General features: G+C 49.8%; 1 protein-coding gene across 1 annotated transcript in view; it reads right to left on the bottom strand.

The window, feature by feature from the left end:
* The window catches only part of Phactr3 (phosphatase and actin regulator 3), a 160,483-nt gene that overhangs the window by 18,621 nt on the left and 116,339 nt on the right, over window positions 1-25,523 (bottom strand). The window contains exons 3-6 of the mRNA XM_028774144.1: window positions 23,946-24,023; window positions 14,308-14,490; window positions 4,690-4,899; window positions 273-447 (exon numbers count right to left, since the gene is read on the bottom strand). Of these exons, the coding sequence (XP_028629977.1) occupies window positions 273-447; window positions 4,690-4,899; window positions 14,308-14,490; window positions 23,946-24,023 (646 nt within the window). The remainder of the gene's footprint in view (window positions 1-272; window positions 448-4,689; window positions 4,900-14,307; window positions 14,491-23,945; window positions 24,024-25,523) is intronic.

Below are 25,523 nucleotides of genomic sequence, written 5' to 3'. Positions count from 1 at the left end.
ATCATTAGACCTGCAGGGATTTCAGAATCATAAACTAATATCCCCGTTTCCCAACTATTCTCTCTCGGGAAGCCCCAACCCCCATGTGAGAGGTAATACAGGGAGTCTGCTGGTTGGAGTCCCATGTGCACAGCCCCTGTCTTAGGAAAATCAAGATGGTTCCAGTGGATTAAGAAACCCAGGCCAGGCTCTGGGTGACTGCACAGATCGGAAGGGTCCTCCCAGGATCTAGTCCTCTCGGGTAGCACAAGTGTGCAGGATCAGAGCCTCACCTGTCCTGACGGTGCTTCGTGGCCAGTGCCCTGTGCAGCTCCTCAATCACGCGGCTGGGGGGCAGTGGCCGGTGGACAGTGGTGAGATGAGGGGACCCTGTGGGGGTGGCAAGCTGTCCTCTGAGAACCGGCTCATTGTTCTTCATGCTGGGGCCTTGGAAGAGCGCAGCTTGACCTGGGGTGGAGCAGTAACGTACACGAGTATCACCCTCCTCATAGGGACCAAGGTGTTGAGGAAGATGTAAGGGTGCACTCCTCACACTCTTCCAGGCCACCTGACCTACACAGAAGTGCCAAGCCAGATCCCATTTCCAGGGAGGAGACTAGGATATGACTCTGCCCAAGTCCCTACACCAACCGTACCACTCCACTGAGGAAGAACTCTGCGATGTCAAAACCAGTGTCATCCTGTGAGGTCAGTGCAGAGAGCACCCTTCCCTCATCCTTTGATGAGTTGGCTTTCCAGACAGGTTCATTGATCCATGGATATCATAAATATTTAGCGTTTTGCACCATCCCTTCTTCTGCTTCAGCCCTTCTAAAAACATCTGTTCCCTGTACAGATCCTAAAAACATCATGCTTACCCTGTACCTCAGCCTTCGGGGCTCCTTCTGGAATGTAAGTCCTGCCACATTTTTCTCTCCTTCCTTTTGACATGATTCAGACTCATGCCCCAGACCCAAAGCCCCTTGGGCTGCTTGGCTCAGCACCCTGCCACCCCACCCTCTTCAGGCTACCCATGGACATCCTTCTAGTTCCTGAAGCATCATGCTGCCCCAACTCTGAGCCCTTGAAGGTTCTTTTCCTTTACAGTAATATCCCTTCCACAGTGAGACCTTCCCTGAGTGTCACCCCAGTCTGGAGCCCCAAGTACCAGTCCAGGAGGACCATACCATCTGCTTCCTCTTAGGAGTGATGGAGGAATGAGAATTCTTTTCAAGAGTATTTAGCTATCACCCAAAAGATGACCAGTGCCCATGTGGGAAGATTATTATAATGATCATTTTTTAAACATGACCAGCATAACTGGGAAGGTGGTTTCAGTTGGTAAAGTATTTTGTTGTATGATCAAAGGAGTCTGAATCCATGTTTGAAGAAGAAGAAGAAGAAGAAGAAGAAGAAGAAGAAGAAGAAGAAGAAGAAGAAGAAGAAGTAGAAGAAGAAGGGGAAGGGGAAGGGGAAGGGGAAGGGGAAGGGGAAGGGGAAGGAGAAGAAGAAGAAGAGAAAGAGAAGAGAAGAGAAGAGAAAGAGAAGAGAAGGAAGAAGGAGGAGGAGGGAGAAGGAGGAGGAGGAGAAGGAGGAGGAAAAAGAGGTGCATTATAGCTCATCTGCTTATTTGGTAACCAGGCCATGATGTCACCAAAGGTGTCTACACCACATGAGGATCACCTCAGCACCACAATACAGAAAGAAAGACTAACCCACAGTAGGCATGACAGACTATCACCCCTCAGCATTTCTGAGGAGCATGCTAACATGAGTGGCATGTCTGAGTGGCAGACTAACATGCCTGGCATGCTGTCTTACTGCTCCCATGTTACAGTGTGTGCTTACAGTGTCAGTACTCAGGAGATGGAGATGGGGTGTGAGGTGAGGGGTGAATCTCTGTGACTTGCAGCCAACTAGCCATCCTAGCCTAACAGGAAATGTCAAGGAAAACAAGAGACCATCTATCTCTCCTCCTCCAGCCCCATGGTTTCCACATCTATGCAATCATGTGAACACACACAGGACACAAATGTGTGGGACCAGAAATCTACCCTACAAATCCAGAAGCAGGCCCTTACTAAACTTCAAGTGGGCTGGCAGTAGTCCAACCCAGAACTTACGGCCTCTGGGACTGTGAGAGATAAACCTGTTGCTGACAGGTTTCTTTGTCATTGTAACTCAGGAAGATGCAGACCGAGGGTCCTGGTGTCAGGCTAGGATGTACCTCATCCACCTCCCCAGTACCAAGGAGTTAAGCACAAGATAGGAACTGTCTGATTCTGCCACCTAGTGGTCACATGTGGAAACAACATGTCCCAGGAAGGAAAAGAAAAGAGGGGACAACAAAGGCAGAGCCACTCAGGTTCCAGGCAGAAGTCCTGAACTGGGGGCCATCTTCCTGTTCAGACCAATCCATGGGGTGTCAGGATCCTGCTGCCTCTGAGTCCCTTCCAGAGATAAAGATAAGATGAGAGGTGTGGACTGACCAGCTGTGAATAAGGAAACCTCAGTTTCCTTGTGCCAGCGGCTGACACACAGCCTGTCAAGCACTCTATTGTGTAAACCAGGAGGCAGCAAGTATATGTGGTGGTTTTAATGAGAATGGCCCCCATAGGTTCAAATATTTGCATGCTCAACCCCTAGTTAGCAGAACTGTCTGGGAAGGATTAGGAGAGGTGGCCTTGGAGGTTTCAAAAGCCCACACCAGGTTCAGCAAGCACAAAGATGTAAGCAAGCTGTCAAGCTGCCTGCTTGCCTGCCATCATGCTTTCTGCCATGACAATCAAGTACTTACCCTCTGACTCTACAAACAGGCCCCGAGCTAAAAGCTTTATTTTATAAGCATTGCTGTGGCCATGATGTGTCTTCACAGCTATTAAGTGACGTCAGTGTAAGACAATGGGATATGGTTACTAGCCCAAAGTGGGACCGGCCATGTTTGAGGGTGACACAAATGAGTTTGAGCCTGTATCATGCAGGACCTGGGATAAGTTAACCTCTCTGTCTTAGTGTTCTAAACTGGGCACAGGACCCTTGCCCTCCATCCTCAAGGGCCAGCCTAGTGAGGGATGTGTTCATGCGTAGTGAGAATTTGGTTTCTTAAAAAAACCAGTTATGTTACATAAGTATACTTTTTTAAAATCCCAGTTGTGGGATAAGAGGCTGCCTCACTGTAGGTGACTATGATTTGCCTCATGCACTAGTAGGGGTGTGGTTTTGCCAGCTGGAGATAGTTTAATTCTGGGGACTCAGGAGACAGTATAAATGGGAGAGACCCGAGAGAGCCTGTGGTAGCTGCTGTTCTCCCTGACGCTGCCAGTTGCTGTTGCAGTTTGTTAAGTGGTTGAGAGAAAAGAAACAAGAAAAGAAGTTGGAGATATACTGATGACAAAGACTAGACTTGCCCGCCAAGAAACCTAAAGTCCCTAAGCAGCAGGGAGTAGTCTAAAGAGGTCTAGAGGTCTATACTTCTTTCCCCTCTAAGCTGTTTTCTCTCCTACTTGGTGTTGGGGGATTGGAAGGGATTAGGATGGGATAAAGGTTGGAAGGATGGCAGATATAAGAACACAATAAAGTAGCCCAAAAAAGTACACACACATGTACTATGCATGTCCACAGAATAACTGGTTTCACTGAGCTGGGCTTTGCTCTCTAGTGCTGACTGCTTCCAAGGGAGTATTCAAGAAATTGAGAAGGAGGGTAGCCCCATGTGAAGACCAGCAGTCTCAACTGACCTGGACCCCTAAGATCAATCAGACACTGAGCCACCAACCAAGCAGCATACAAAAGCTGATATGAGACCCCTAACACATACAGCAGAGGACTGCCTTGTCTGGCCTCAGTGAGAGAAGATGCACTTAACCCTCAAGAGACTTGAGGCCCCAGGGAGTGGGGAGGTCTGGTGGGGTGAGGGAGAGTGACGGTAGGGGGGTGGGGACATCCTCTTGGAGATGGGGGAGGAGGTACGGATGGGGAGTGGTTAGAGGGGCATACTGGGAGGGGGATGAAGACTGGACTGTAAAAACGGATTGAAGAATGAAAAAGCAAATAAAATAATAATTAAAAAAAAATAGCCGCCATTTGGTGAATAGCCTGCCTCCCTGTGGTACTGAGGTGCCTGTTCCTGAAGGCTCAATGAGTAAATGTTGACTCTCTGCAGCAAATCCCCCGTGAAGCCAGGGCTGTAGGTGAGGAGGTGAAGATATCACAGGGGTTGATGACAATGGGGTCTTTTCTGTCCAACTGAGTTGCCACAGAAAGGGCCAGTGCTGACTCCTGGCTCTGCCCTGATGCATATATGGAGCTGTTGTGAAGGAGAAAACGGGCAGCCCAGGCCATTGCAGGGAGTGGCAGAAACAGTACAGACACCCATGTGTTAGCAGAGGAAGTCCCACCTTGAGGGCTGGCTGTATGCTCAGGGTTCAAAGTCTAGAAGATTCCCCCTCTGACTGGTACAGGACCATCTCTCCATTGGAGAGTGTTCAAGCAGTCTGCAGTCAACAATCATGGCCTTGTGGGAACTTTTTCTGTGGCCTGCAGAGCCAGTGCACTGAGGCAATGGTAAGAGTCAGCCTGGAGCTGGAGTAGGCATGATGGATGGAAGATATGGATGGACATATGGACAGACAGACGGATGGATGGATGGATGGATGAATGGATGGATGGACAGACGGATGGATGGGTGGATGGGAGGATAAGCAGACTCACCTGTGACATTTTTTGTGGCTTTAGAGCTGGCCTTGGGTGGCGGGGTGGGCAGCAATGGAGGGCTGGGGAGCTGGCTCGCAGATCTCTCCAGGGGTCTTGGAGGACTGTCCAGGGAGTCAGACCCAGCTAAGGCTTGAGAGGGCTCATCAGTGGTGGGCAGGAGGCTGCCAGCATCTGCTTCTTCCTCACTGGATGCAGATGGCATCTTGGCTGGTTCAAAGGCAAAATGGAGTATTTAGAGGAGGCTGACATAGCATGGTTAAGAGAGAACAAGACCTGGGGACAAGTGTCTCGATGGTGGGAAGGCACTGATCCTCCGTGTGGACTTGCCTGTGCATTCAGTGAACAAGAGACCACAAGAAACAGGGAGTCAGGAAGTCATTCAGGCACTGGTGGCCATGTCCCTCCTCTCGAAGGAGCCTGGGCACCTCACACTTGTAAGCATGCTGTCTTGATAGATTCTAGAGTCAGAGAAACTGGCTGTGCAAGCTGGCTGTGCACATTGGCCTGGCTTGGTGCTAAACCTCTGTGTATATCTTACCATTAGTGACCACGTCAGTGACAATGTCCTCATACAGGATTGGTTTAAGGTTTAAAGGAAGGAACGATGAAGCCATGTGTGCTGGTGCATACCTGTTGTCCCAGGGGAATCCCAGGTTTGGAGCCAGGCTAGGATACACCATGAAACTATGTCTCAAAATCAAGATGAACAGGAATTACAGTTTCATCAAAAGGCAGGGGTGACATCTACACAAATGTCTGATACATCCAGACCCTTGTGTCAACAGCTGTGATTTTTCTGTGTGGGTTATAGGTGCCCTATCCCTGGCACACAGATCTAGAGTCAGGGGAGATGGGACTTCCAGGGAATGTCAGCCTTCCAGAGCCCTGTCCTCTCTTCAGTTGCTCACCTGGGTGCCTCCTTCGTGAGCCCCCACTGACAGTTCTATTTTCTCCTGGTCCACCACCGGCTCCCTCTTGGCATTCTTTATAAGCCAGCACAGGCCTACTACCATCCCAACAGCCCTGCATCCTCTGCTCAGCTTCCTGCTTCCCGGGCCCTGAGGAAGGCCCCTCTCTGGGTGAAACTACTACCCACGTGCTTATGTCAAGAGCTATAGAAGATAGTGGTGTGGAAGACACATCTGGAGACCTGTTCCGTACTGGCCACCACCCTACTCAGCACCCACTCTGAACCTCTCTTGAAGGTGATTGCTTCCAGCCTCTGTGCACATCTCCAGTTACTGACATGGTCCCTCATCTGAAGCTTTGCAATGATAACTGAGTCCACACGATAGTAGGAAGCGTATTAGCTTCCTCAGCATGCACACACCTGCTATGCTTCCCTTCAAAGTAGTCATCTCCTTCCATCACAAATGGACAGCCTCCTGCTCTGACAGCACAAACTCAAGGTGCTTCTGGAAGGCACTTACTGGATGCATAGCTGCCTAGGAGGAACTTCCTCCCCAGGAGGCAAGGCTGGCTCCTTGTTCTCAGGGCCCGAGCACTGTCCATTGTTCTGAGGGACTGTAGCTGCCTGGAGAGCATCCAGGGAATCCTCTGGGCTCTTAGCACCCGCCCAAGCAACTGAGAGCCATAGCTGGCCCCTGTGTGTACACCATGTTGCAATTTCTAACTTTTACACAGTCCTTTCGAGCTCGTGGGGATGCAGCCTTTATGTCGAGGGCTGGCTGTCCCAACTCCCCATGAGCAAAATTCCAGAAGGCCTTGCAGAATTGGCAGCACTGTCAAAATGGCCACCTGAGTGACCATGACCTGAACCTCAAGCTCTGTGTTCTTGCCTTGTGTGGATACATGTGAACACACTGCTTTTATTTTCACATTATTTAAAGTGTCCCCAGGAGTGTCGACTGCTAAAAGAAGTTTTCCTTTTAAAGATCTCTGGACACTGAGACAATCATTCTACCCTGTTAATTTTAATGTGTGGTACCTCCATTTAATTTTTTCCCTGATAATATTAAAATAAGCATTCTGTATTTTTTGAGGTAAAAATGTATTCAGGAACTCTGAGAATAGAGATGGTCTCTCTCTCTCTCTCTCTCTCTCTCTCTCTCTCTCTCTCTCTCTCTTAACGATTTATTTATTTTATGAATATGAGAACACCGTAGCTAGCTGTCTTCCGTCATACCAGAAGAGGGCGTCAGATCCCATTACAGATGGTTGTGAGTCACTATGTGGTGGCTGGGAATTGAACTCAGGACCTCTGGAAGAGCAGTCAGTGCTCTTAACCACTGAGCCATCTCTCCAGCCCCCATCTTCTCTTAATGGATACAAATCCTATGGCTTGTTGGGTCTTCTGTGTCTTGTAAATCAGCACAGGGTAGTAGATGACCTGTCCCAGAGCCAAGCTCATAGGAATGGCCAGTGGGCTTTGGGACACACACACACTCTGCCTGTTCTCACAGTCATGTAGGAGACGTGCTACTCCAATAAGCATCTACACAGGACTAGATGTGCCCACTCTGCTCCGGCTGGAGTGAGCACTCCTTGCATCACTCCCTGTCCTGATTACTTCTGGGTAGCATATTCTCCAGGAAGCAGCTCTCAATGGAGGAGAGGCATGATGAGGCCTAGAGGTGTCTGGGGACATAAAATGTTTGTCTGGCCTGCTCACAGGAAGCTCCACTAGGAGAGGCGAGAGCTATGTTTTGTCAGGTAGATGGGTCTCTTCTACTTAGGAAGGGGCTCTTGTCCTTGATACACCATTGTAGTGGGAGATAGGCTGAGCTCCAACAGCTCCTCCATGGCTCTGGTGTACTCCCTGGTGCAGGCCTTGGTCCTGCAGAGCGGGAATACAGACAGGCTAGCTTCACCCTCTGAGAACCGGTTTCCTCCCAGGGACTTAGTCCAGTTCATCTTGACTGGACTTCCTGTTTTCTGTCTAGGGGCACTGCCACAAGAAAGGTCAGCATGGAGACAGGACAGTCTGAGCCTGGGGCTCTGCTGATGGGTCAGACAATGGGGTCAGTGTAGATCTGTCTGTTGTGCTGGAGCTCCATGTGGGATCTGGCTGAAAACCCCAACTTGGGCCAGTCTCATGTCTCTTTAGGTTATGGACACACGCTGCCTGCCTGCCTGCCTGTCTGCCTGCCTGTCTGTCTGTCTGTCTCTCCATTTTAGTAACTTATCACACGGAAAGCAATCCAAACACTTCTGAACTCATACGCTAGCATCTTTGCCCAGCTTCAGCTGTACCTCTGTAGTCCCAGCTACTCTGAAGGCTGAGGCAGAGGGATCACAAGTTCAAAGACTGCCTCAGCTGCAAAGTAAGTTCAAGGTCAGCCCTGACAACTTATCAAGGCCCCTTCTCAAAACCAAAAAGGAAAGAGGGTTGAGGATGCCAGGCCATGGTAGAGCACCTGTCTAGCTTGTGTATAGCTACATAGGAGTCTGATCTTCAGGATCTCAAAAGTGAATGGACTAATGCAATTGAACTCACTAAACACCATCACCAGAACTGTGCCTCTGTACTCTGACACTATTCTCTCTTCTACCTGGGGTGTCTTTGTCAGCCCCTCATCACGGCCATCCTGCTAAGTCCCTCACTAACCTCCAATTCTCTTCTTGGCTTTGGCTCTCACACTTTTCAACTACTCTGCCCCTATTGCACTGTTCTTCATGCGCTCTGCCCCCTGTACCCACCCCTTAACAGTGACAACATGGACTCTGGCCTGTGTCTTCCTCCACAGACATTGTCTGGTTAGTCACTCCCAAACCTGGTCCTCTGGCTTCAGCCTCCATCTCACTAGATGAGTGCTCTGAGATCCTCCCTCTCCCCAGAAGGTCAAACAAGCTGAAGGCCACAAATATTCTCACCCAACTCTTTGGTTTTAGCTGTACAGCAATTGTATCCAGGGCCTCGATGGGCTAACCAAATGGAGGCTTATACCAGATGCCTTTTTCTTCTCTGTATATGTGTGTCCACACGCAAATGCATGCACTGTGGGGGGGGGCAGGGCAGAGCTTGACAGCATGTCTTCCTCTATAACTCTCTGTCTCCCTTTGAAACCAGAGATTGCCATTTCACTGGCCAGTGAAGAGTCTCCAGGATCCTGTGTCTGTCCCCTACAGCCCTGCGTTGCAGACACATGCCACAATATCTTCCTTCTACATAAGTTCTAGGGATCCAAACTCGGGTCTTAATGCTTGTGGGGCAAGCACCAGACCCACTGAGGCTCCTCCTTAGACTCCCACCACACCCACTGAGCCAGCTCCACAGACTTCCTTAACAAGACATCACTACATTGCTTTAACTCAAAACCCTGCTTTAGCTTCCCTAGAAGGTGGGTGACAACCCTGCCGCTCCACATAGGGCTCTGACCAAACTCTTGGCTAGTCATGTAAGCCCTCACAGTCTCTTCCACTCTTTCTCTTGTTGTCCACCACACCCCTGAGCATGGAAGAGATGGGATGGGTTGTAAAAAGAATGAGGCAGGATTGTATGGGCTGGTGGCATTTGGCTGGCGAACCATGTGGAACTCGACCTGGGGAATGCTGGGGCTCTGCCTCTTCCTGTGCTGTGTCAGTTCCAAACCCCTCCTCCTCAGAGATGCCACATGTCCCCACAGAGAGTTACCAGAAGCCTCCAGAGACCTGACTTACCTGGTCTCAGCCAGGCTTCCTTCTGACCTCCAACCCTCCTAAACCCAACCATCCCCTAAGTCAGAAACTAAAAGTTTCTCTGCCGATACCCCAGTAGATGGCCAGATGGCCACTGCTTTCAGCATAGATTATGTGGGCTTTGCCACAATTATAGCCTTTGTTGGAATAGAAAGCTCCAGAAGGTTCAGCCAACCCAAACAGCAAAATCTCTCCTGGCTTCACACCAGGATGGACATATGGCTACCTCTCACTTATGGCACTGCTCAGTAGAACAGTGCCCCCGCCCAAGACTTAGCCACAGCCACAGGCAGCCACTGGCAACCGGCAAGTAGCTAATGTGATCGAAGGCCTGAAGCTCAGTTGTTTCTGGTTGATTAGTCACATGACTTAGTGGTATGCACTGAACAGAGAGTTCTAGGGTCCCTGAGGAAGTACCAGGGTCCCGGGGCCACCACTGTAACCAGTGGGAGGTAAGAGGCAGAGGCTAGACTTGGAGGAGGACCGACACCTAATATCTAATGTCTGATAGGGCACACAGACACAGGCAAGAGGGCAGGGTCCAAACTGGAGCCTACAGCTTGGCAACTTTTTCTCTAGACCTCAGTAACAATCAACATCTAGAATATGCCAGAAGTCAAATAAAGGTTTACCTTCTTCATGGCTCTAGTTTGGTCTGTAGAATGTTCTGGATAGGACTTAGGAACTCTGTGGTCTAAAAGCAATTGTTGTATCTTGAATATGACAATGTTCCTACCCTCCAGGATCATTGTTTGAACAATTGGTCTCTAGCTGCTGGTGCTATTTGGAGAGGGAGTAGGAACTTTAAGAGGTGGAACTTAGCTAGAGGAAGTAGGTCTCTGAAGGACATCTCTGAAGATTTATAGCCTGGACCAGCTTACTCTCAGTGCCTACTTCTTATACTGCTGCTGAGTTAAGAGGAAGCAGCACACCCAGCACACCACAGAGCTGCCCGCCACCATGCTTACCCACCACGGTGACATGCCCCCGCATTCACCATGATCACAAGACCCCTGTGCCCACCATGATGACACACCCCCATAGCCACTGTGATGGCACACCCCTACCACCCATCATGATGGCATGCCCCTCAAACACACCATGATGACACGCCTCCCCACACTCACCATGATGACACCCACCCACCATGATGATGTACCCCCACACCCACCATGATGACACGCCCCCCTCACACTGTCAGCCAAGGTAGCCCCTCCCCCTGGGACTGCTGCTTGTTGAGTCACATGATGAGTAAGTGAAGTGACTTGATCTCTCTGGGCTGCATTCCTCATTTAAAACACAGGATGTTGTAAGGCCACACTGAACCTGCAGGGTATGCTCACCAATGTCTTTTTTTTTAAACTAGTGCACTCACAGGAATGCCCAAACCCAGACCTGACCAGGACCCTGAACCATCCCATGGAAGTCAAATGCTGCTTCCTCCTGGGCTCTTTACAGGATGGAACCAGGAAACATAACCTCCTCCAAGCATGAGAGCTGGGTCAACATGGACCTCCAAATAAAGAAAGGCTGCAGCCTGCCCTTTTGACAGTGTCTACACCCTGGATGTTGCAGTATTCAGACAGATTTCACTCCTTCTACACACATACTCAGTCAGATTTCTCTCCTTCTACACACACACACAAACACACACACACACACACACACACACAACACATACAAAACACAGACATACCCACATATACACTGGTATGTATTGCATAGATGTGCGTACATACACACAGTCAAATTCACACCCACAAGCAGGCATATACACTCACATGCAACACACATTTGTGTATATACACACACAAAGATGGGGGCGCTTGTGTTTGTGTATGGTGTGTGTGTGTAGGTCTTAGGCCAGGTTAACCTGGAGTGTCATCCCCAGGTTGGTATGGCTGTCCAGCAAGTTCCAAGAATCCTCCTGTTTCCTCACCATCATCCTCGGGATTATAGCATGTTGCGCTGTGCCAGTGTGTTTACATGGATCCCAGGAATCGAACTTGGGCCCTCATGCTTGCATGGCTACTTTACCATTGAGCCAGCTCCAGGCCTAGGAGTCTTCTCTTGACTGTGGGGGCAACTATGACAGCAGTGACATCTGAACTGAGTATGAGGCTGGTAGACCTGAAGTCACAAGGAGAATGGGGTGTGTGCAGCAGAATCCTGGATCTGCAGGACAGGATGAGGCCGAGGTGTCACCGAGGCATTAATAAATGAGCAAGAAAGGAGCCCTGCAAAGCCAGGGCCTATGACAGCTGCATGTGCTTTCCAATGACCTCTCTCCCTGACCTCAGTCAAGCTCAGGAAAAATCTGTTTTATTTTTTCTTCAGACAAAGCACCTGACCTTGGCTCTTCTAGGTGTCTGAGCACTGGGAAGAACGGTGAGCACCATTGCAGAACTGTGGGCTTCTAGTGGTGCAGTCTAGAACCCATAAGGGCACCAGGGGGAGCTTGCCCAAGTCGGGGAAGAAGCTGAGGGAGTTAATGTCGGCATGATCTGTACACCTGAGAATCTGGATCTCTCTGTTGTCAGGTGACATTTGTTATGAAATTAGCTCAGTACAAAGGGACAGGGCCCAGATGCAGCTGCTCCCTTGGGCACTGAGCAGGACATGGACGGTAAGGAGAACTGACAGCTTCGGATCAGCATCTGGTCCTCCTGAGCTCCATGGGAAAGATGAGGACCACAGTAGCCTGAAGCTTCACTCACTAAATATAGAGATCAGATGACAGAACACAGGCTCAACCCTTCAGCCTCCACAGGAGGAAGCAAAGCCGGGACCCAGTGGGGCTGTGACTAAATGGCTTCAAAGAAACAGCAGGACTGGGTGCTGTGAGTGGATATACTCTGAGCCAAGAAACTGCCATCTTGGGAAAGTCAGTCATGCTGGGCTTTCTGACTGTTTACTAATGGAGAGGTGGGAAGGGTCACAAGAACCTCGCCTGATACCCAGCCACTCACTACTGCCCACTCTACACTGTACAGCAGGTGGTAGCTAAGGGCACCAGGCTTTGAGCCTCAGAACCCACATAAATGCTGGTGGGTATGGTTGGTGACTAGCTTGTGATCCCAGCCTTGTGAGGCAAGCCTGCTAGTGAGACTAGTCATATAGAACAGCTTTGGGTTTGACTGGGAGACCCTGCTTCAAATTATAATGTGGAGGAGTGACCAGATTAGATTATCAAACTGAGGCCTCCACATGCACCTGCATATACATACACAAACACAACACACACAGACACACAGACACACAGACACACAGACACACACACACACACACAGACACACACACACACACACACACATATATATCAGAAACACATACATAAACACACTCTACACATACATACATACACATATATGCAAACACACCCCATGCACACATGCAAGCATACCCCCACACACAAACAAGCATACTATATACACATACACATACAGGTTCAGAGGTTCAGCTCATTATCATCAAGGTGGGAGCATGGCAGCATCCAGACAGGCATGGTGCAGGAGGAGCTGAGAGTTCTACATCTTCACTGAAGGCTGCTAGCAGAATACTCATTTCCAGGCAACTAGGATGAGGGTCCTATAGCCCACACTCATAGTGACACACCTACTCTAACAGGGCCACACTTTCTAATAGTGCCACTCCCTGGGCCAAGCATATACAAACCATCACACCCAGCATAAGACATGATATTCTCAGCAGACTCACTCTGCTCCCAGGAGACCATCCCAAAGCTCTGTACCTGGAAACTCTCTGAGGTCAGAAACAGGCATTGCCCATGGAGCTATTCAGAGCCAAGTGGGGACAAAGAACTGAGAGCCACCAGTAGGAGCTGGGAACAGAGACCCAGCCATTTGGGGGTGCTTGAAGGTGAAGTCCAGGGCTGGGGAGCAGTAACCACAGAAAAGAGGCTCCACACAGTCATTGGAACTCTAACCAACCATGAGCATTCTGAGGGACTCAAGGTGAGACAGCTGGGCAACAGCTGGGGCTCTTCCTCTCTGGCTCCATAACTCCTCAGACTCCAAATTCCCACTGTGTCCTGAAGCCAAGTGAGATTGAGAGGAACAGCCATGTAAGAGGTGGCGGGCACACCCGGAGCAGCTGCTGATACTGAAGGGAGGCTGGGGACAGACATCTGGCAAAGAGCATCCAGTGGCTCTGGCTTGGAGAGAGACAGGCCAGGGAACAGACACCCATGGGACCTGGAGCAGAATCTCAGAATGTTCACACCACAGCCTGGGTTCCCAAGAACCCTGGAGATATGTGGGGCTCAAGCTCCAGTCCCCACACTGTGCAGCATGGATTTAGGCATAGAACAGAGGGGAGAACAGGCCCCCAGGGAAGTCTCTCTCAGAAGGTGGCTTAAAAAGCTGCTTGGTCAGGGAGGAGAGTGAGGCCTGCACTCTGGTGTGCTTAGCTTCTTGTCACCAAGAGTCCTGTCTACTCTGTTAAAACAAAAACATGAGCCCAGCCCCTACTCCTCCATACTGACTACCTGTGAACATGGTACCAAGTTTCTATGTGTTCCAGACAACCCTGATGTTGACTCTATAACTTCTCCCACAGAACAGAGGACAAGGCACAGAGGAGCTTCCCTCAGACCATGACACAGCATGGCTCTCCCATCACACACACACCCCAGCATCCCTCAGGAAAAGAGATCATCTGCTCCAGGATTAGGGCACTGTCCCCGGACACACCCATTTGGAGTTGGCTGAAACGTATCCCCACATTTGGTTGACTTCAGGAGGCATGTGGCAGGAGATCATGCTTGCACAACCATTTTAGATCCCTCAGTCCTCCTCCATCCATCTTGGGAGAAGCCAGGAGAATTCCAGGAAACATTCAGATCTACCAGCCATGAGACTGAAGGAGGCAGAACTAAGATACACCAATCCTGACAGTGGAGCAACAGTCCAAGCCCTTGGTTGGGAGTGCTCAGCCCACTGGGTCTCCAGCTAGTACCTGTGTCATCCAGATGGGCGTCAGAGGACAGAAGCTCGTCCTGGGAGGCCTGATCTGTTCCACTGGCCGAGGGGCTTCCGGGCTGGACACCCTCCGAGGTCAGTGTCTCTTGCTCGCCAGTGGACGGCTCACTCTGAGCTGGTTGGGAGCCTTCCTTGGGACTGCATGCCTTACTTTCAGAATCTGCAAAGAAATTCAGCCGTCAGCCAGACCATACCTCCTTCCGCATCCTTCTTTCATGAAAGAGGCCCTTCCTGCGAAGGGTGTCATGGGTGGCCTGATGTGGTATCCCACACTCTGCTTGAGTCCCTCTATCTAAACTGTATTTCCAGATGAGCCTGGTACCTACCCTATATGCCCAGGGTCCATTCTCCCCATGTATCTTTCTTTGTACTCTAATACCTGTGGGAGATGGGAGATTCCCCCACCAACTCTTACCCGTTTATCATACACCTTTATGGTAGCCCCACCCAGCTCTGCATTCTCCTTAGGGCTTATTTGATCCACAGGACCCATGGACTTGATGAAGAAGTGGCTTCAAAATTCTGTTTGTCCCTACTTGTTTTTTTCTAACAACAGACCTCAACAGCTTGGCCAGGACCATCTGACATGTGGCAACAGATGTTCACTGCAGGTACCACTAAGGTGCTAGGGTTGTTACATAGTGTGACTACAGCCATTCATCTTTGTACCATCACTGACTGTCACTCACCAAGAAGCAAATGTCTGTCAATCACCTATATGTCTAGAGTTTATTAAGACAGATGCTGCCCTTTGCCCCAGATGGCAAACGTTCTAAAAACTTTGAAGATGGCTATGGCAGCAAATGAAACCCAATAAGGATCCAAGCCAAGAATGGAGGGAAGCTGAGTGACAATTTACATAGCAGCTTTTCCAGGATGAGGGACATGGAGTCTTTCATGGGCTTCAGGAAAATCCATCCCCTTCTCCTGAGGCTCAAATGCTGAGGTATCTGAGGATCTGTCCCTGACTTGACTTGTCACCCTCAGGAGAGCCCAATCTTTTGAGGACCAGAATTGAAACAGGGACCCTAACACAACTGGACCTATAGGATTAAATATTTCTCAGGAAACCAGGCTAGGAGGGAAAGTTCAAACCCTGATAGCAGACAGGCTCAGTTTTCAGGGAGGGGAGTAACCTTGTTCTGGTGGTTTATCTCATGGCTAAGTCACCTCACGAATGGTTCCTGCCTCCATCTTATCTTTTCTATAAAATTATGGCACAGATACAGGAATGGTAGAGAACATGAAAAACTCCCTGTCCCCCCAGTTTTGACCAAACTATAAGCCTGAAACTTACCTGATAGCTTGGGCTGACCAGCCAGAGAGTGCCAGAGGCCCAGCAGGCTTTGCCTCCCCTGTGCTGGACTCACAGGATTGTCACCACAACTAGTTCTTTTACTTGGGTTCTGGGATTGAAATCTGACTCCTCTGTAGGCATGGCAAATGCTTTACCGACTGAACCATTTCCCCACCTAAATAAGCCAGTCTCCTTTTGCCAATATCTGTCATCTGATTTCTTCTGGAATACAGCGAAGCTGAGGCAGTAGGTTTCTGAGACCCTCGTGCCTAGTAACAAAATCACTACTCCAGTCACACAGCTAGCTCCAGGGAGGCTAATCAAAATGTCTCTTCCAAGACACCCAATCCACTCTGATGGGGGGCACTCACCACGTGTTCTCCCGTGTGAAGCTCTTGGTCCCCAGTTTATGGAGACAGGATGGAGTGTGCAGTGTGGACTGCAGAGATTTCTCAGTCCTGGATACACCAGGGTGCTCTCCTGCCTGTCACCTCCCAGGCTACTTATCACAGGAGTAGAGGATCAATTTATTTCAAGATCAAAACCCCCTTTTGCTGGCCAATCTAGGCAGCCACCTACTATACTGGGGTCCCCAAGACTGCTCACCTGATCCCCACCAGGAAAGAAGCCCACCATCCTTCTAACATGCATCCCACCCCCTGCCACCTATCAGAACCTTAGTTTTCTTGTCTACGATGTGGGACCAGTGTTCGCAGGCTCCCTGGAACTGTGGTGAGAAATACACTGTAGTATAAGGTAAGTGAACTGCAGGTGCCGCAGGTGCCTGAGTGAGCCGCAGGCTCTGGGACTCCTTGCTGCTGGTGTGGTTTGTGAAGAGAAAGCCAACACAACTGGCCCCATTCGAGTCAACAGCAGCCTCAGGACAGCAGAGCCCTCTCCCTGAGGGTTCTTGCAGACCCAGGCCTAGGCTTCCAGCCTGATCTACTTCCTTCTGTCATCTCTCAGAAGATCTGAAATTGACTTCCTGTTTACCATCGCCCATCAGGGTGCTTCCTCCTCCACAGGGGAAGAGCTGAAAAGCCAGTCTCACCAGACGTCTTGACATCTATACCTGAGGCGAGCTCCTCTTTGGGCCACATCCCCTGCCCGGAAGTTCTAGTAAGTCTAGCTGCCTCTTCCAAAGACAGACCCAGTAGCGGAAATCCCAGGGTGACCACACACTGCTGGCTACACAATAATCACCCACTGCTGGTCCTACACAGTGACCATGCACTGCCACCACACAATGACCAAACACTGCTCACCACTTGGCCTGCTCTCCCCTGTGGCTTCATGTCACAGAACCCCAGGACCAGAGGGAAGCAAGCTCTGAACCGCATTCAGTTTCTGGCTCTCACTGCCAAGCCAGCTGGGCCAGAGACAGACCCAGAACAGCCAAGGATATAGGATCAGATGCTACCAAGCTCAAGACTGTGTTTTAAGTACCCTGTGACTGACTTGCTTGTTCTTGACACACCTCTGTGACAGTCACTGTTGCCAGGTTCCCTCAGGCAGTGTGCAAATGTCATTACCCCGGAGGATCACAAGACATAACACTAATCGCCATGAAGGAGGGAGGCATCATGAGGCTCTCTGGAATATCAACATTAAGTCCGAGTAGTTTCTATGCGGTAACAAAAAGGCAGGATGCAGTGTGTGTGCTCCTGTGCGTGTATGTGTGCATATATGTGTATACGTATACAGACACACCCCACGGAGTGTACATGTGCTTTCACTGTGCATGCATGCTCTATGTTCACATGTGTTGTCTGTGGCAGGTGTGCTCACTGCAGCTACTCAGTGAGACAGTTGGACAGACAGATAGGAGGGCCAGATCTGCAGTCACTATCCAGTCAGGAATGGAGATTTGAAGGAGACGCTCTTGTCCCTCCATTTGGCCTACAATGGTCCCTACAGAATTGGAATTCTCCCAGGAATCTCATATTGGGAGGAAGAGATAAAGCCTGTGCCAGCTACAGGGAAACAGTACAGGCTTGTTAGACCACCTTTCGGGAGAGACGAAGGGCCTGTGTGGCCACACCCTGATGGCTTTGCTGTGCATCTTCCTGCATTTTGTTTAAACCTAAATCTCACACCAGGACTCGAAGACTCATTGGGCATTTCTGTTCTCCCCTACCGAATAAATCTGGTTTTCTCTATTAACTTGTCTCTTTAATTAGCCTAACTGAGGACAGGTTGATGAACCTCACTTGTTAGAGATTCTGTTTCCACCACCAGGGTAGATGCTGTGCCAGAGACAGGTGAACGAGAGGTGGGTCTTGTCACTCTCAGCCCCTCACTGCCCTGTGGGGTGGGGACAGGGGTAGCTGTTCACTGCTGAGGTGGACTCAAGCCTGAGAAAGGGCCCATGTCTGCTGTGATTTACAACTGTACCTCATCATCATCACTATAACAAACAGATAGCAGAACCTGCTGATGAGAAGCCCAGGGGCCTCCAATCCCATCTACCACTGCAGGATTGCAATACCTGCATCAGTGCTGCTCAGCAGTCCTGCAGTCCTGTTCTAGGCTGTGCATAGAGCTCCCACCCATTACACTCAGTAAGAAGCTACAGTTCCCAAAATAGTCTCTGTGGCAGGGCCTGTTGCTAAGAAACGCTAGGTGGGGCCAGGGCAGTGTGGGGCTTGTGCCCCACCCTCTGTCGCTGGGTCAGCTGCCTCCTCTGGCCAACCTTTGTCTCCATCGTTGCTTGTCTCTTCCCAGAGCTGCAGGGGACACAGAGCTGCGCATGATTTATACGTGAACCTCTATGAAAGGGACCTGACCCAGACATCCACAGAAACACACACACGCGTGTTCACAGTGAGGACACATGTGTGCATGCAAACACACAGAAACAGGCAGACTTGCCCTGTCCCGCTCCCCTGAGAACCTCCCGACACCATGTCAATGAGCACAGCACTAATGTAATACGTCGCTTATAAAAACACCCAGTGCTGAGATACGAGAGTTCTTAGGCCATTGAAGAAAACATCAAGTTGATGAGTGAGGGGTAAGGGAAGGAAGTCATTCGTGGAGAGTATTGTCCGTAACAGAAACAGGCAGGACCCTGTTCCTAATCAAGGAGGTAGGTTGGAGACAGTCCCAGACATGGGAGAGGCAGAGTGGGAAAAGGTCACCTCTCCCCATAGCAGCTGTCTGACAGTGCCACAAACAAGGTCCTACCAGCCCATGGGAGGGATACTATACAGCCCAGCACACTAGCAGCATGGCGGAGACGCAAGGAGCAAGGGCCAAGGGACTCATGCTGTGTATCTGTTAACCTTGGGGCAGAGTTCACACTCCTGGCTACCTGCAGAGTCTCTCCTACCAGCCCTGTTCTGAGGTCAAGTGATCTATCTGTCTGCCTGACTTTCATAGGCAAGCTCCAGGGAGTGTGAGGTGCACAACTTTCCAAGAAGATGGCAGATTTCATTGCTAGGCAGCCAGTTCTTGTGTCTACTAAGGCTTCTGGGCATATCTGGAGACATCTGTGGTCAGGTCTTCCCTCCCTCTCAGTATCTCTTTTTGTGGCTTCTGAGCTGCCTGGCAATGAAGTCTGGCCTCAGTGTGACAGGTTCCATGAGGCCAGTCGACCACAAGGGGGCACCCACAGCTGCATATTGCTCCCACTTGCCTGGGAGAAGGCAGGGCTGAGCCAGAATCCACAATGGAGCTAGAAAACCTGTCCCCACACCCACAACTGTCACAATGGTTGTGGGGGAGAGGAGGTGCTGTGATCCCCCAGCAGAGGGTCTCACACTGACCCCTGCTGGGTTCCTAAGCTCCTAACCTGGGAAGGTGCAGCAGTTACCAGCTGCCATGGGAATCCTGGGGGACTTGCCATGCCAAGTCCAATCCAGACAGAAAGGCTCCCTGTGCTCCTGGCCCTGAGGAACGTGGCTCCCTTGGAAGGGTGGTCACTTCACCCAGTGCTCTGCACCAACCTTTACATGTGTTTCATGATGCATATTTAAAACAAGGCAAAAGACTCTCCCATGGGAGTCCTGGGGAAAATTGCCCTGCCTCCTGAGCTAAATCTCTGACCCTTGTCCTTGCAGCCTGAGACACATGGTTTTGCTCATGGACAAGGACTAGTTCCCTGAAGATTCCCAGGTCCTCTCCCTGGGACAGCCTGGCCATGTCCCTGTCAGCCCAGGCCTGGGACATGCATATGTACAAGAGGGAAGACAAGGGTATTTGCATCCAAGCCCCTTATCTCCCTCATTGCTCTCCAGCCCCTTGCCTTCTAGTCCTTCTTCATCTCCAGCATTCAGGACCAGGCCCTTCTCCATCTTCTTTGTAAAAAGCTAGAGTCTGCTGGGGAGGCTTATCAATGTGTGGCCCCTAGAGTGCTTAATTTAAACACCGCTGACAGCAAAAGACTCCTGAAAAGTGCCCAGGTGTGGCCTGCTGGGCTCAGAGCGCTAGCCCTGCACATGGGAGTCCTCTCCTGGATTCCATGTTCAGTGCAGGACAAAATTAGCTCTCATATACTCCTGTGCAACTAAATGCAAAACCAACCTGGGCTCCCAACTCACAAGCAACGTCACTCATACCTCCTGTCACTCATCCCGCATGGCATGGCGTCCAAGTGCCCCATGTGTGCCCTTCCTTACCATCCATGATTCTGTTGCTGTGATTTGTATTTGTAGGGTTCCCTGATGCCTATGTCCTACAAGCTCTGTGTTCGAGGGGACCATGTCTCAGTAGCTGATGTGTCTGTCAACTAATGCAGACCCTGGTACATAGTGGGCACTCCATAATCATTTACAGCATCCCTTCACACCTGAATGTTCAGCTATCTAGGATGGAGACTGCTTTGGGCTACTCTAGTTCCTGGCCCAGTCTCTCTGCAAGATTGAAAGGGTGGTGTGTGGGAGGCAGGCTGGGCCCAAGCCAGTCTTCCACCCGTTTCCATGTCCCTGAACTAAGAATGGATCTCATATCTTTAAATGGTTGGGAAGGAAACCAAAAGAAAGATAATGGTTCGTGATTCATGAAAAAGATTGAAAATTCAAATCTTTACACCCATAAATGAAGCTTCTTGGCACACAGTCATGCCTGCTCAGTGTGTGTTTTTATGTGGCTGTTTCTGTCTTGAGCAGACATGGGTGACCACAGCAGACTGCATGCCCCCCTGTGATCAACTGGCCTCCACAACACTGGCAGGAATTTAAGTCTGAAAGTCATAGGTTAATGGGATTTAGAAGATAGAAACTTAACCCAATAGTCAGGTGACTGGGAAGTGGTTGGGGGGTTCTGTGAGGTCATGAGAAGAGAGCCTGGGGTTGGAGAGACCCTGAGACAAGGGCAGAGGGTGCTCGTGCACAGTCTTAGGACTTAACTTCAGTTCACAAATGTTGTATGCTGCCTTGGCACTCTGCTGGCAAGAAGGCTGTCTTAGTGGCTTATAACCACAACAAAATACCCAATGAGAAATTCTTTATGGGGACAGATTATCTGAGTTACCATTCATTATGCTAGGAAAGGAGTGAGTGTGTGCCGGTTACTCTGGGGATGGGGGAGCTTGAGATGGCTTGCTTCTACCTTTGATGGTCAGCAGACAGAGAGACCTGGCTAGAAGCAGAGCTAAGCTATAAACCTCAGGGCCCACACCTCAGTGACCCACTTTCTAAAATACGACCTGCTGCGTAAGTCCCTCCCCCGTTAACGCTGTCTTCAGACACCTGACTCTACAAAGTCATCTCATTTCCATTCCACAACAAAGGCCACTATCAGAAGTGAGCATTCTGGGACCACACCCTTGAGTCTCCAAACTGTGAGCTCAACAAACTTATTTTCTGTATAAAGTTATCCTGTCTCTGGTATTTCATTATAATAATGAAAGGCAAATACAACCCCAAGTCCTAAAATATTCACTATCTTTTCCCTGAAAAGGTTAGCTGGCTTCCTCATAACTGTATCTATAAGCTGGTAGGCATGTGGTATGGCTTTGAAGACACTCCACCCCTGTCCCACTGGCCTGGCTCTAGCTGAAAACTCCCACCGGGCTCTGGTCTGACTTCACCCATCTGACATACACATGGAGTTTAACAAGACCCATGGCATTCCTCCTAGAAGTTTTCTTTTTCCATTATTCAAACTAGAACCTTATTGTTGGCCAAAATCAAACTTCCATCTTTACTTACCCCCTTATTCATTGAATATAACGTTTTTAAAGTATATAGTTGTTTTTATTTGCCTGACCCAAGATCTAAATGAATAACCTGGGGCTGTAGAGATAGAACAGTAAATAAAGAACCTGCCTTGCCAGTGTAAAGACCTGAGCACAGATCCCCACAAAAAGATGGGCAGGGTGGTGAGCCATGTCATCTCAGCACCAGGGAGGCAGAGATGAGGAGATCATTGGAGCTCACTGCCTAGCCAGCCCAGCTGAATCCATGAAACACTTTGTCTCATAAAAGGCCGAGAGTGAGCAAGGCTCTGAAAGTCAACTGCTGACATGTGAGCATGTGCATACACGTGTATGTGCATGTGCATACATGTGTATTGCATGTGCATACATTGTATGTGCATGTGCATACATGTGTATGTGTGTGTGCATGTGTATACATGTGTATGTGTCTGTGCATGTGCATACATGTGTATGTGTATGTGCATGTGCATACATTGTATGTGCATGTGCATACATGTGTATGTGTGTGTGCATGTGTATACATGTGTATGTGTCTGTGCATGTGTATACATATGTATGTGTCTGTGCATGTGCATACATGTGTATGTGTATGTGCATGTGCATACATGTGCATACATGTGTATGTGCATGTGCATACATGCGTATGTGTATTGCATGTGCATACATGTGTATGTGCATGTGCATACATGTGTATGTATATGTGCATATACATACATGTGTATGTGCATACATGTGTATGTATATGTGCATATACATACATGTGTATGTGCATCCTTATGTATACACCACACACACAGCTCTGGATACTCTGAGGACCCATTCCAAATTAAAACCACTTCATATTTCTGCTCAGCAGAGACATTCCACCAACTCCAGGAGAGTCAGAGTAGAGCTTTCAACATCTTCAGACCACAGGCCACGGGCCACAGGCCACAGGCCACAGGCCATAGGCCATAGGCCACAGGCCACAGGGCAGGGCTTTCTTTTATGTAGAACACAGCACTGAAGGCATTAAATAATCACCATGGCTGGTTGTCCCCTGAACATAGTATCTTCATAATAATGCATGTCAAAACTCAGGAAGGGAGGTAATGTGAGGAGATAGGCCACAACTGGGCTGTGGGCCTCAGCCACATCAGAAAAGATTCGTTTATTTCATGGGTTACCGTCCTAATTCCTGGTACATGGGCCAAATCACAGACACCAGAGAAAGGGGAGTTGGGAGTTTGATGCTTGTCCACAAGCACTGCAGATGTCCTCACTAAGGAGGCAGGAGCTTGCTCCAGCCCAGAGAGATTTTAGAAGAAGGATTGTGAGCTATCCCCACCAACAGAGACTTATAAAGACAGAGACCCACAAAGTATAGAGGGCAAGGGTCAGGATCTGATGGGACCCCAACACGGCAAGAGATGACCAGAGTTAAATGTGGTGGTCCCCATTACTGTGCTGTGGACATTGACCAACGTGAGCACACAGACATGGTCCTGTAAGCACAGCCTGGATGAAACCTGCTGGGCCAACAATACTGGGCGACCCATGTTTGCACTGGGCTTCTGCTTGCATGCTATAGCTATGGATGGACCCCACTTTCATGTCTGAAAACTGGGGTAGGGGGTGACATCGGCACCCAAAGGTAAGGTATGAGGAGTGCCTCGCCCTGCCCGACGACAGTCAGAAATGTTAGCCATGTGGCCATCATAGGTGCAATCTCCATTTGTTCAAGTTGTGGATTTAATGTATGAGTGTAAAGAAAACTTGCACCGAAATTAAAAGCCCTGGCTGCCTCTTAGAGACAGACAACAAGATGTTCAAGGAGCTCCTTCCACATGTGCCCTGCTTGATGGTCACTAGAAATGGCCATGGAGGAAGGGGGTATTGTGCTGCCTTGCCTCCTGATTGAAGCCATTGGCTCACCCTTGAAGACTGCCCTAGAGAACGGTCCCCTGCCTGGATACAGGACATCCTTCCTTCTTCTAACAGATTTCTTGAGTTTGGGAGCAATCAGACTTGACAGGCTCCACCATGGGCCTCATGCCACAGTCCCCATGGGCTCCAGTACAGGGGACCCACAACCCAGAGTCTTCTGGGACTCCACTCAGTGCCCTCTATGCTCTAAGAACTCTACTTAGGCCTGCCACCCTCCCAGGGACCCTCTTACCTTGCTCCATCATCTCTAGCAGTCCCTGCTTAATGAGCTCCTCCCGGCCTTGCCTGCCAGCCATTTTCTTCTCCAGTGCTGCAGGACACAGAAGCAGCTAATTAAGTCACAGCCAAAAGCAGTATGGGCCCACACCACCACTGCTGCACATGCTTGGGTGAACCGGAAGACACAGGGAGACAGCAGATGTCTGAGGCTGGGGACTGTCCACTGCCAGAGCCTGGGGTGGAACTGTTCTGAGTTTACTACCTAAGCTATCTCGTAAGCAATATCCATAACTCCAGCCACAGGAAAGTGGGTTCAGGGCCATGTTTGAGAGATCACTTCTGCAATGGAATTTCATGATACTTTCCTCGACTCTGACTTTCTAGATCGTGTTCACCTCTACCCCTCTGTAACAGATGAAGAAGTGCCCTCACTTCATCAGGGTATGCTTCCGTTGTTAGTGCCAGCTTTCACTGACTGTCCATCAGTACATCTCTCCTGAGCAAACAACTTCCAGCTGACCCGGGATGCGAGCATTCATAGCATCCACCCCCAGAGGCACTTGGGTTAACCCTCTTCTGACTGTCCCTGAGGTGTTCTCAGAAGACAAGCTAGCACACAGGACATGCCTGCCCTGACTCAGGTCTAACCAATGACCCACAGCCAGTGGGAACACAGCATGTAATTCCTTCCTTTCTTATTCTGCAACAAAATTTTTTGTGGCCTCCCACCCCAAGGCCAAAGCCATCAGCAATGGAGACTCACCCACTTTCTCTTCCCAGGCAGGATCTCATTCCTACACACACACACACACACACACACACACACACACACACACACACACGCACACACACTTTCATTTGTCCACAGATGAACCTCAAATACAAAACCAAATAGCTGCTTAGGTCTTGATAATTTCTTTGAAAACCCGGAGTAGAGCCTGCTGGTTAGTGGAGTCCAAAAGCCACCAGCTGTGTTGAACACTTTGACAGGTACTTAAGAACACAGCTGGCCCACCTGTCAGAGCTCAGAGTGCCCACAAGGGCTGACCATGCAAATGGTGTGTTCTAAAATATTTACTGAGCATGGATGTCAAGCCATGTTCTGAGTTCCATGCTGGGAGTACCTGGAGGGAAAACCAATCTGTCCTCTTCCTTGGAGAGGCTGGGATGATAAGGCCTTCCACACTTTAAACCCGATCTCGATCTCACACTGACTGAACACCTACTGTGTGAACCGTGTATTGGCAGAGCTTTGAGCAAGACAGGTCTGGTCTCTACTTGTGACCAGAAGACCTGGGTGACAGAGAAGACAAACGTGTTAGGTGGAAGTGTAGAACAGAACCAGGGAAGGGAGTCCACTAGGGTCACCTGCATGAAGGACAGATGGGGATACAGGATGCTTCAGGAACAAGATGCTTTCCGCTGAGTTCCTTCTGTAGCCTCAACTTCCAAACCAATTTCCACACTATCACTGGTGTGGAGGAGGGGACAATGAGGGAGGTTTGGAGGCCAGGCTGAGGGGGGAGGATAGGCTAGGGATGGAGAGGAGGAAGACAGGCTGTGGGGAGGAGGACAGTCTTCTGGGAAGAGA

The sequence above is a fragment of the Grammomys surdaster genome, unplaced genomic scaffold (genome assembly GCF_004785775.1).
Source record: "Grammomys surdaster isolate TR1022 unplaced genomic scaffold, NIH_TR_1.0 238, whole genome shotgun sequence".
Lineage (NCBI taxonomy): Eukaryota > Metazoa > Chordata > Mammalia > Rodentia > Muridae > Grammomys > Grammomys surdaster.
Note: the sequence above shows the minus strand (reverse complement) of the source record. Positions and strands in the feature narration are given on the sequence as shown.